At 51.5% G+C, this 12,760-nt stretch overlaps 1 protein-coding gene across 1 annotated transcript; it reads right to left on the bottom strand.

Moving 5' to 3' along the window:
• Window positions 1–235: 235 nt before the first annotated feature.
• Window positions 236–12,159, bottom strand: LOC309383815 (H-2 class I histocompatibility antigen, Q10 alpha chain-like). Its single transcript, XM_081936754.1, has 3 exons — window positions 12,002–12,159; window positions 1,757–2,032; window positions 236–372 (listed from the first exon to the last, which is right to left on the bottom strand). The coding sequence occupies exons 1-3, from the start codon at window positions 12,069–12,071 to the stop codon at window positions 251–253; spliced, it is 468 nt and encodes a 155-aa protein (XP_081792880.1). The 5' UTR covers window positions 12,072–12,159; the 3' UTR covers window positions 236–250.
• Window positions 12,160–12,760: the final 601 nt, after the last annotated feature.

The following is a 12,760-nucleotide window of genomic DNA, read 5'->3' as shown; positions in this document are numbered from 1 at the left end:
GGTGAGGGTCTCCTTGTCGAAGGTGAGGAAGGTCCTCCCTTCGTAGCCATACTGCATAAACCCTCCTTTGCTCCCGTCTCCTCGGAGCTCACAGTCAAGCATCCACCGCCATGTGTGAAGGCCTGAAAGACAGACAGGAGGATGGTTTGGGGAGTCCTGAAGATAGGCAGAGACCCCCTCCCTGCAGTGACGTTGAACAGGCACTGACACCCCCATTTCCTCCCAAGCACTCAAGGAAAATAAGTCCCCATCAGTAATTGCCCTTTTCCCTTCCCTCAACCAGCATCCCTGCATTTCTCCCCCAGGATGGAGCCCCTGAAGCTCCCCAGGAAAAGGGAATCTGGAAAAGCCAGCAGAGGATCCCAAGGGAGACTGAGAAAAGAAGGAGTCGCAAAGAAACGGAAGGACGGAGACCCTTCCATCTTTCCTTCTGCCACTCCTCTGCAGGGGGAACTCTTGGGGGGGGGGGGAAGGGATCCCAGAGAGGGAACAGTTGCCTGAATCTGCAGCTGCAAAGAGGGAATGAGAATCTTGTGGCCTCAAAGAGGATCTGGTCGATCTGGAAAAAGCTTGCAGGGATCCCTGTGACCATAAATCATGTTCTACGTTCACAAATAGCACCAAGTCACAAGGGATGGTTCCCACTTTGGCTCCCCTCCACTCTGGCCGCTCTCCTTCCTCCTTCCTCCACCAGGGGGAGGCTCTGGGTCCAGCTCTGATCACCTGGGAGGCCAGCAGGGGGCCTGGAGGGATCTGGGGGGATCCTGGGGTATCTGGGGCAGGACTGGCAGAGCTCTGGGGTCTGCCTGGAGGGGGGAGGGGGAAGGAGAGGGGGAAAGAATTGGGGGGGGGGCTGCACCTCCGTGGGACGAAAGGAGGGGAAACGGCTGATGTTTGTGGAGAAGGTTTTCCTCAGCCAAATGGAGCCTTGAGCTACACACACATTTCCTTCCATCCCTTTTCCTCAATGAGGTTCCTTGGAGGTGAATCTTCTCCCCCCAAAGGTGGCAGAAGAAGGGAAGGGATGATGAAGAAAGAGCCTCCCCCCAAATCCAGGGCAGCCCCTTCAAGAGGGCAGGGCAGGAGTTCAGCCTGAGGGACCCAGGAGGGGAAGCCATGAAGGGCCCCAAATGGAGGTTTCCTCCTTTCCTGTCTTTCCCCCTCAAGCCCATTGGGAGGATCCTGGACCTCTGATCCCCCCCCCACAAGAGCCCCCCATCCCATTTGGGCCTCCTGGCCTCTCCTTCCAACTGGAGGATGAGGAGGAGCTCCTGGCATTTGCCACCCCCCCCTCATTGCCCCCCAAAAAGGGGGTGAAGGAAAGGGATCTAGTCTCCCCAGGTGGATCTGCACTTGATCCCTCATTTCTCTGGGGTGGAAACAGAGAGAAGGAGGATCTGCTTCCCCCAGGATCCACCTTCCTCCCCCACAGCAGGAGATCCACCAAGGACCCCCCCAACTGTCATGGCGGGAGAGGAGATTTTGGTCTCTTTTTACCTCTGTTTATATCAACATCCAGAAAGAGATGGAGAAATTTCAACACGTTTCCATTAACTGCAATTGGCAGAAAATGTCAGTTATGGAGACAAGGACAATCTTATGTGGATTAAACAAAATAATAAACATATATAAAAAAGACTTTTTAAAAGGTGTGGAAGGAGCCTTTCCCTTTGAGGGGACCCCCCCTTTCTCCCCCCCCTCTGGTTCCTGGGGAGGGGATTATGGGGCCGGAGGAGCCACCAGACCCATCACTCACCTTCGCTCCGATTGTAGAGACTCCTCAGAGTCTCCAGGTCTCCTCTGAACAACTCCTCTGTGCCACGTGATATGTGGGTGTTTCTGTCCCAGTATTGGGGGTCGTCCTTCACCAACTTCTCCATCCAGGAGGCTCGAGGCTTCATCCTCCGGCTGTGGCTGTCGTAGTGAACAAAGACCTGATCGTCCACGCATCCCACAATGACAAAGTGGGGCCGCTGCCCCTGACTGGGGTCCCAGATGGAGATGAAGTACTTCATGGAGTGGGAGGAGGCGCCTGGAAGGGAGCCAGAAGAGAAGAGTTAGGGGGCTTCAGTCAAGGACCCGGATCCCATGGAGGCTCCCATCTGAGGCTCTGGGGAGGAAGGAGGAAGAGGGCTGGGGGGAGGATGAGGAATGGGGGGAAAGGAAGGGGGGGGAAGGAAGGGGGAGATGGTGGGAGAGGAGGGAGGGGGGGGATGAGTGACTGAGAGGGAAAGAAGAAGCTTCTGGGGGGCCTGAAGGGTTGGAGGGCAGGGAAAGTGGGGGGTGAGAGAGGAGGGGAAGGTCGGGTCCCCCAAACTTCACCTGCCCCAATTGTGCCCTCCCCCCTTCCAGCAAAGCCTCCCTCAAACCCCCTTCTGGATTGCCCAGTCTCTGCCCCAAGGAGGCTGCAGTGGCCCCACAGGCAAAAGGGGGGATTCCACCCACCCAGAAGCTCAAAAGCAGAAGGAAACCCCACCTGGTCACCCCAACTTTCCATTCAGAAAAAAAAAATCCCATCACTAGGGACCAAAATGGCTGGTTAATAGCTGCAGATTTGATAAAACAGGAGAGGGGAAGAGGAAGGGGGAATCCGGGTGAGACCAGAGGCCCTTTTGACCCATGGAGGAAACCTAAATATGGGGAGTCAAAGGGGGGAGGGGAAGGGGGGGGCAATGAAGCCACTTAGCCTCCCAAATCTTCCTCCTGTCCCTCTCCCCCCCAGCTGGAAAATCCCCCTCCCCTCCCAGAGTTCAGCAATCTGAGCAGGAATCGGCCTTGAACCCAGGACTCAGAGGGGCTCCCCCTCCTTCCACAGGGAATCTCACTGGGATGATACCCAGATTCCTTCATCTCAGCAACCCAGTTAAGGCCCCGAAACAATCATTCACGGAGGCTTTTCCTCTGAATCTCCCCCTTCGCTTTCCCCAGAAGCTGCTCTGACCCTTGTCCTCCTCTGGGGCTCATCCTGCCCTTTGTCAGCCCAAAGAAAGGCAGAAATGCCCCTCAGCCTCCTCGGGAGGGGATTGGGATCCTGGCTCTCCATCCCTTCACAGGATCAGAGACTCTCAATGTAAAGGCCTAAATCAGAGTTTTTCCACATTCTGACACTTGGACTTCAATTCCCAGAATTCCCCTCATCTGCAGAAAACCTTTCGCCTCTCCACCCTGGACCCCCCCTGAGGCTGCTTGAGTTCCTGCTAAGGTCACCTATGTTTGGGGGGGGGACTCAGCTGGAGTCTTCTCCCCAAACTCATCCTCTGTGTCTGTGGGGAGGGTCCTGTCATCTTTAAAGCCCCTCTGGTGAACCAAAGATTAAACATAGAAAACTATTTCAGTTTCCATCATGCAAAATCCTGACTGAGGATCATCAACGTTTTTCCAGGCCTTCCTTGGAGGACAGGCTCCCTTCACCAGACATAAAACTTTACTAACAATGAGGGGGGGGAAATCACATTAAGTCACCGTTTAGTTTTCATTCTCACAATACAAACACGGAAGAGACTCAAAGGCTGCCCAATGAAAAGAAAAACAACCCCTTCTAAGCAGGTTAAAAGAATCAAAAGAAATAAAATGAATAAAATGCTGCTGGGAAATCCATGAAGCTGGAAGATCTCCAAGGCCCCTTTTTGGTCTCCATTCTGAAATCTCTTCAGATCAGAAATTCTTCCAGGGCACCAAAGATTTTAAAGATCATTTTCGGGATCACTCATGGGACTTATTTAAACAGAACCTGGGTATGCATACCAAAGGGCAGGGCCTCCAAATAAACACGGGTAGTCCTCAACTTATGTCCATAATTGAGCCCACATTTTTGTTGCTAAGTGAGACAGTTAAGTGAGTTTTGCTCCATTTTACAAATTTTCTTGCCACAGTTGTTAAATGAATCATTGCATTTGTTAAATAAATAACCTGGTTGTTAAGTGAATCTGGCTTCTCCATTGACTTTACTTGTCTGAAAGTTGCAAAACGGAGTCACTTGGTATAGGGAGACTGCAACTGTCATAAATATGAATCAACTGCCAAGAATCCGAATCTCGGTCATGTGACAATGCGGACGCTAAAATGGTCATAAGTCTGAAAAATTGTCATACTGTCACTATTTTCAATGACATTGAAACTTTGAACTGTCACTAAATGAACTTTTTAAGTAGAGGACTACCTGTGGTCCTACTGCCCATTCCCTCCAGTACGGCCTCCCAGTCCTTCCCAGTCCAAGGCAAAGGCCTGGGCCTCCCCCTTCCTGCTCCTCCCCACAATCCCAGGCAGCTTCTCAGAGCTTTGGGGGAGAGGGAGCCCCAGATCCACTTCCTGCTCTGGGGAGATTCCAGGATCCAAAGGGATCGGAGCTTTTCTCCAACAGAAGGTGGGGGGATCGGACTCTCCGTGATCCAGAACCCTTGTTCCTTTCCCTTGTGGGGCTGAGCAATGAGGAAGCCTGAAGTCTGCCTGAGAGGAGAAACGTCTGAATGGAACTCGGGTTGGACGTCCTCACAGTCACCAATCCTCTTCATGTCAGTTTGGGCCTGTCTGTCTCCAAGCAAGCCGTTCATTTCATGCTCCCCATCCAGAGCTGCTTCTCTTCTTCTGCCTCCAACCAGCCTCTTTCATCCTTCAGATCCTGACAGATTTTCTTTCTGTCTTTTGAAAAGCTGCTCCATTCATAGGGTCGTTTCTCAGAGCAAAGAGCCAGGAACCCCCCAAGGCCCCTTCCTGATTCCTAAGGAATCATAAGTACATTTTAAATATTTTGGATTCTGCAAACTGACCCATGCTGAGAGCTCCCGAAATGGAAGGAGGAGGATTTGGGGTGGGAAAATCCCTGCCTGTCCTAGAGAAAAGCTCTGGGGATTTTGGGCTTTAGGATGGAGGAGGAAGTGAACATAATAAAGGCCGATCTTTAGAAACCTTATTCAAAGGAGCCTTTCTCTCTCTTCTCCTGCTGCATCCACAGGGCAGCCTTATCTCGAAGGTTCAGTGTCGACATTGGCCAAAACACCCAACCGATTCCAGAAACAAGCTGGGTCAATCCAGCACCAGAAGCCGCCAAGCGCCACCAACACCCCCCTCAAAAGCTCGGGAGATCTCGGAAGGCGAAGGGGGGGGGCGAAGGGGGAGCAGCAATGATGCCATGTAGTCCACCTGCATCTTCCTCCTGCCCCCCTCCCCCACTGGGAAATCCCCCCTCCCGTCCCAGAGCTCAGTCATCCGAAGAGGAATTGGCTTTGAACCCAGGGCTCAGTGGGGCTCCCCCTCATACCTTCAGCCAAGGTGGCCCAGTGGTTGGAATGCAGCATTGCAGGCTGATTCCGCCCACAGAGTTCGATCCTGACTGGCTCAAAATCGATTCAGGCTTCCGTCCTTCCGAGGTCAGTAAAATGAGGACCCAGATTGTTGGGGACAAGATGCTGACTCTGTAAACCGCTTAGAGAGGGCTGTAAAAGCAGTGTGAAACGGTATACAGGCAGTCCTCTTTTTACAACAGTTCATTTAGTGACCATTTGAAGTTACAAGGGCACTGGAGAAAGTAGTTTATGACCATTTTTCACACTTACAACCATTGTAGCATCCCCATTGTCACATGATCAAAATTCAGACTCTTGAGTCAAATGGTTCATATTTATGATGGTTGCAGTCATGTGTGGTCATCTTTTGCAACCTTCTGATGAGCAAAGACAATGGGGAAGCCAGATTCACTTAACAACCATCTTATTAATTTAACTTTATTTAATTAATTTGGCTTAATTAGAATTCTCTAACCTCCCTGGCAATTTTAAACTGTAAATTTAAATCTTTTGGGTATTTTAATTGTTTTAATTGTTGTAATTTTACTGTTATTTATCTTAATTTTGTGGCTTTTATTTCTATTTGAATTGTTTAAACGTTGATGTATTTACCTCCTCCATGCCACACGCCTATTTATTTGATTGTACGTCGCCCCGAGTCCCTTCGTGGAGAGGGTGCGACTGATAAATTGAATAAAATAAATAAATAAATAAATAAATAAATAAATAAATAAATAAACAAATAAACAAATAAATAAATAAATAAATAAATAAATAAATAAATAAATAAATAAATAACGACTGCAGTGATTCACTGTGGCAAGAAAGGTCATAAAATGGGTCAAAATTCATGTAATAAATGTCTTAGCAACATAACTTAACTTAATAACTTAGCAACATAAATTCTGGGTCAATTGTGACTTCAACTCCCAGAATTCCCCTCATCCCAGAAGCCCCTGGGGCCTCCCCTCCCTGGCCCCACCCCCTGCCCCCCCTGAGGCTTCTTGGGGGTTCCTGCTGAGACCAACCATGTTAGGGGGGGGGGCTCAGCTGGGATCCTCTCCCTGAATTCTGTCTCTGTGGGGAGGGTCCTGTCCCCTTTAAAGCCCCTCTGGGGAATCCAAGAGAAACAGACAAAAGGATTTCAGTTTCTGTCACTCAAAGTCCTGATCGAGGAACATCAAAGTTTTTTTAGCGGAAGAAAAAAGTGAAAGCCAGGAAGGAGGAATCTTTAGGGAGATTATTGATTATTCTCTCCAGACTCTCATCCTGCTGCATTCACAGGACAATCTGAGCCCGGATCGCTCCACTGCAGCAGCCTCTGCCAAGACACGGAACCCATTCCAGAAACAAGCCGGGTCCTCCCAGCACCAGAAGCCCCAAAGAGCCACGAATCCCAGCTCAAGGCAGGGAAGGGGACCCAGGCGGAGGGGTTGGGCGAAGGCAGCCAGGAAGTTTGTGAACTGACCTGATCTCCTGCAAACGCCGCTTTCCCACAATCTCCGCTTTGGGGGAGGGAAAGTGTTAGATATTAACATATATCGAGATAAGTCTCCCCTCTGGTCCGCTACTACAGCGGGAAACAGGTATCCCGCTGATTGGTCGAGGGGCGTACCCAATCCCTATAAAAGGGGGACCCTCCGACCTCAGAGCAAGCTGGATCACTATTACTACTAATAAAGAGCTGTTAAGTCACTTCGTGTCCGCAGTCTGTCTCTCGTTGCCCAGATCTAACATTGGCGACGAAGGTGGGATTGAGAGACAGATAGGACGAAGAACGCTACCTCCAGAATCTCCGGATTTGATCCAGCCCAGGAATTCGGCAGTAATTCCGACAGCCATCTCAGATCACCGCAGCGCGGCAAATTCAAACTGAGAAGATGGCGATGCATGCTCCCCCCGCTCCTTTCGACCCAGCAAACGACGAATGGGAAGCTTTCATGATTCGTTTCGAGTGTTTCCTCGAAGCGAACGAATACACGGGGATCACCGATGCGAGGAAGAAAAACATCTTCCTCGGCTACTGCGGAAAGGAAGTCTTCAATACGGCCAGAGACCTCACCGCGCCTACTCCAATACAGGCAGTATCGTGGACGACGTTGCAACACACTCTGCAAACTCACTACGCGCCAAAACCTTCCCGCCATGTCTGCCGCAAGGAATTCAACATGAGGACCCAGAAGGCGGGAGAATCCATCAATCAATATGTTGCAGCCCTACGAAAAGCAGCAACTCACTGCGAATACAGAGATCTGGAAGAGCACATCTTAGAGCAGCTCATCTGTGGGTTAAGAGACATTTCTTTGCAAAAGAAGCTGTTGGCAAACCCGAATTTAACCCTACAGACAGCGTTAAACGAAGCAAGAGCGTCAGAGTCAGCGGAGAAATCATCAGTGACCATACAACGAGGGGCCAACGTAAACCAGCCAGCACCAAGACAAACCAGAGTTCACTACGAGGACACAAGCCCCGACTGCGAGAATCCCGAGTTCGAGGACAGTCACCTGATGCAGAGCAGTCACGTGAGGCCTGGGGGGAGACCCGGATCCCGTTTGCCGCCCTGCGCAAGCTGCGGAGGGAATCACCCCAGGTCTACTTGTAGGTTCAGGAACGTTGTTTGTTCGCACTGCAACAAACTTGGGCACATCGCACGAGTATGCCGGAGCGGAGTCCCTGCCTCACGGCAGCCACCCATGTACCGCCAACAGAAGCCTAACCCAGGGGCTTGGCGAAATCAAAAAGGGCGCCCAGAGAGAAATCCACAAGTGTTTACCCAGAGAGAATATTTCCAAAGAGCTGAACGAGCGTATCCCCAGAGAGATTACTCACAAGGAGTTGAGCGAGCGTATCCCCAGAGAGAATACACACAAAGAGCTGAAAGAGCGTTCTATCAAGACGCTCAACGAGAGTATTTGCAGGATGTTGACGATGAGATAGAGTTGACCCAGAGAGAGGAGTTGCGAACGTATCTCACTACAATACATCAGGTCCGCCCTAAGCGGCCAAAAAGGCTGAGAGTCACAGTCCTCTTGGAGGGCTCACCCTGCGAGCTAGAAGTTGACACAGGATCGACCCTGACGATCATTTCATGGGCATCCATGAAACAGGCTATCCCTAGCCTCAGAAAGAGCCAACTACGCGCTCCAGACGTCCTGCTACGAGACTACCAGGGGAACCAAGTCCCCATCGTGGGCCAAGGCACATTCCACATCCGTTTCAAGGACATCGAAGCCCAGCTGCCCGTGACCATCGCCAGCGCGCCATTGCAGAACCTTCTGGGGCTTGATTGGTTTGAAGCCCTGGGGTTAGAAGTCACCGGAATCAACGCCGTGAGAAACAGCAGCGCTGAACAGATTTTTAAGGAGTTCGAGGATGTGTTCAGCCCCGGTCTTGGTAAGTATGTGGGTAAACCAATATCATTCAATTTAGACCCCAAAGTGGCGCCAATCCGACTTAAACCGAGACGAGTGCCTTTTGCGCTCCGCCCAAAAATAGATAAGGAAATAGATAAGTTAGTGGAGCAAGGAATCCTTGAGCCGGTAGATCACGCGCGCTGGGAAACGCCCATCGTGACCCCAGTCAAACCAGACGGATCAGTCCGCATCTGCGCGGACTATAAATGCACAATTAATGTCGCGCTACAACAGAGCGCATATCCTGTGCCTGTAGTACAGCACTTATTGCACTCGTTGGGGCCAGGAAAGGTATTTGCAAAATTAGACATGGCACAAGCTTACCAGCAACTGCCAGTTGATAGCGCCACAGCGGAGGCCCAAACTATAGTGACGCATAGAGGAGCATTCAAATGCAACCGGCTACAATTCGGCGTAAGCATTGCCCCAGGATTGTTCCAGAGCGTCATGGAACGACTTTTGCAAGGGATACCAGGAGTCGTCCCCTATTTTGACGACATCTTGGTGTCCGCTGCAAATGAGGAGCAATTAAACAAAAGAGTCAGATCTGTTTTGGCCAGAATCAGAGAAAAGGGTCTCCGCCTCAAAAAAGAAAAATGCCAAATTAACGTGCCTAGCGTAGAATTCCTGGGTTATAGAATCGATGGTCAGGGAATACACCCCACTTCAAAGAAAATTAAGGCGATCCAGGACGCCCCCACACCACGAAATCAGACCGAGTTGCAGGCCTTCCTCGGATTACTTAACTTCTACTGCGTTTTTCTGAGGCAGAAAGCGACCGTTGCTGAGCCACTACACCGTCTACTCCAGAGGAACGCACCATGGAAATGGGGACGATCCGAAGCTGCAGCTTTCGCCGGGGTAAAGCGCCTGCTCACCACTGACTCACTGCTTGTTCAATACAGCCAGACCCTACCGCTGGTATTGACCTGCGACGCATCACCTTTCGGAGTTGGAGCAGTCCTCAGCCACAGGATGCCCGACGGAAAAGAAGCACCCATCGCTTTCTACTCCAGAACTCTTTCATCGGCCGAGAGGAATTACAGCCAAATGGACAGGGAAGCGCTGGCTGCCGTAGCGGGAGTAAAGCGTTTCCACGAATACCTCTACGGCCGCGATTTTGAACTGATCACAGATCACAAACCGCTGTTGGGACTTCTGGCGGGAAACCGCCCCACTCCGGTCTCCCTTTCTCCTCGCATGACCAGGTGGACTGTTTTCCTGGCTGCGTATTCATACAAATTGATTCATCGACCGGGCTCCACTCTTGGACACGCAGACGCACTCAGCCGTTGCCCATTACCTGACATTCTGCCAGACCCCACTCCAGAAGTACCGGTATTGCTCATTGACTGTTTGGACTCAGGACCGGTTTCTTCCTACGATGTTGCAAGGTTCTCCTCTAAAGACAATTTAATAAAACAAGTTCAAACTTGGGTTTGGAGGGGGTGGCCGAAGGGAAATGTGGGCCCGGAATTCAAAATGTTTTGGTCAAAACGGGACGAGCTCTCAGTGCTACAGGGATGTTTGTTGTGGGGGGATCGAGTTGTTATTCCGTATGCTTTACGTAAAAATGTATTAGATGCTTTACATATGGGTCATCCGGGGATTGTTAGAATGAAGGCGTTAGCAAGAAGTTACGTGTGGTGGCCAAACATGGACAAAGAAATAGAGGAGTGGGTGGCCACTTGCGACCCATGCCAGGAATCAAGACCAGCACCCCCGGAAGCGCCCGCCACAGAATGGGAGAAACCCAAAGCACCCTGGTCGCGAATACACATCGACTTCGCAGGGCCATTCCAAGGTCAGACTTTCCTTATAGTTGTGGATGCATACTCAAAATGGCTAGATGTAGTCCTAATGACTTCAACCACGGCAGAGGCAGTCATAAAGGTTCTACGGCGACTTTTCGCCACCCATGGCCTGCCAGATCTCCTAGTATCCGATAACGGGCCCCAATTCACGGCCATGCAGTTTGAAACATTTTTAGCAGGTTTGGGAATTCGGCATGCCCTCGTCGCGCCATTCCATCCAGCATCAAACGGACAGGCGGAGAGAATGGTGCGATTCGCAAAAGAGGCCCTCGCTAGGATGGGTCCAGGTGATTGGCAAACACGCATTGACCATTACCTCCTAATTCAGAACATTACCCCAAGCGCAACAACGGATAGGAGCCCCGCTGAACTACTCATGGGTCGCCGCCTACGGTCTCACCTGGACCGGCTTCACCCGAATTACTCTGCCACGGCTCCCCCAGACTCTACAAGCAAAATCCGGTCTTTCAGAGTAGGGGATTCAGTATACGCCCACAACTACGCAGGGGGAACATTATGGATGCCGGCAAAAGTCATTGGCATCACGGGTCCACGATCGTATCTGCTGGAACTAGAAGATGGGCGAAACTGGAAAAGGCACATCGATCAACTTCGGGGTCGCTTGGCACACTCCGACCTTCGAAACGAAGACGAGAGTTTCCTGTCTACAGAAAGTCAGCCACGCGAAAGCCCCATCATAGGAAACGACGACGCCGGCGAGCCAAGCGTGGGACAAGACAACACGCACGAAGCAGAGCAACCCCCAGACAACACAGCCGAACAGACTCCTGAACGCCCGAGCAACGAAGGCACAAGACCTCCAGAACGGGAAACAGGAAAAGCACCCGATCCTGCAACTACTTCGAACCAACCCGCACCCGGTCCTGCAACCACTTCAAACCAACCCGAACTACGACGTTCCTCCCGAGCAAGACAAACACCCACATACCTAAAAGACTATGTTACCTACCGCAACGTTCCATCTAGGAGGGGAGGGGTGTTAGATGTTAACATATATCGAGATAAGTCTCCCCTCTGGTCCGCTACTACAGCGGGAAACAGGTATCCCGCTGATTGGTCGAGGGGCGTACCCAATCCCTATAAAAGGGGGACCCTCCGACCTTAGAGCAAGCTGGATCACTATTACTACTAATAAAGAGCTGTTAAGTCACTTCGTGTCCGCAGTCTGTCTCTCGTTGCCCAGATCTAACAGAAAGAACTGCGCTTGGGGGCGCCCAGATAGACTTGACTGAGGTCTGGAGGGGCCACCCTCGTCCTGCTCCCAGAGGGGCTCTCCTGGGGAAGTGGGGGGGGGGAGGCAGCAGAGTCCCATCCAGGCTTTGGGACCTAATCTCAAAAGGGCCAAAGTGGGGAGGGGGAGCGGACTAGAAAGAGGACCGAAGCAGGATTCTATTTCTGGGAATAAAGGAGAGAGAAAGAGTCCCGGGAAGAAAAAGAGGCCGGAACCCCCGAAGGCCCCAAAGGGACTCACCAACGCAGCTGTCGTGGAGGGAGACCGCCAGCAGCACCAGGAGCCAGAGGGGCGCAGAGCTCACGGCCATCTTAGCCGCGATCCTCAACCATCGCTGCCCTCTCTCGAACCAAAAGAAGACTCACCCCGGCCTATCAACAACGCAACAATCCAGAGGAAGCCGGTGATTGGCCAAGCTCAACCAATTGAAAAAAACAGTATCCGCATGTCGTCATTGTTGCTAGGCAGGCGTCCAGACACAACAGGTGAGAGAGGCGGGAAAGGAAAAGCGAAAGTTCCTTCAAGAACTTCCAGGCATTCCGCCTCTTGGGGGGAGGCGCGGAACGGGGGGGGGAAGCGGGAGCCTTTTCTTGGCCTGGGGGGAGGGGAGACCCCGCACAGCCCCTCCCAGTGGGAGATCAGGTGAAGATGCCCAAAAAGACAGTGAAGTCTTGGGCTGGGTCAACAGAGGGAGAACATCAAGAGAAGCCGAGAAACGATCATTCCGGTTTATCCTGCAGACGTGAGGCCACCCTTGGAGTGTTGGCTCCACTTCTGGTCTCCATGATTCAAAACAGATGCTGAGACCCTGGAAAGAGAGCAGAGAGGAGCAACAAAGACGCTAAAGGAAGGTTGAATGGTATGGAGAACCATTGAGAGAACCAGGTATGCCAGGCCTATGGAATAGAAGAATTTGGGAGGCCCCAAATGTGTCATGTTAACTGTCTTCCAGCACTTGAGGGTCTGTCCCAGAGAAGAATGGATTGAGCTCTTCTCCAA

This window comes from Natrix helvetica (genome assembly GCF_964273705.1).
Source record: "Natrix helvetica genome assembly, chromosome: 1".
Lineage (NCBI taxonomy): Eukaryota > Metazoa > Chordata > Lepidosauria > Squamata > Natricidae > Natrix > Natrix helvetica.
The sequence above is the reverse complement of the archived record's forward strand: the minus strand, read 5'-3'. Positions and strand labels throughout refer to the sequence as shown.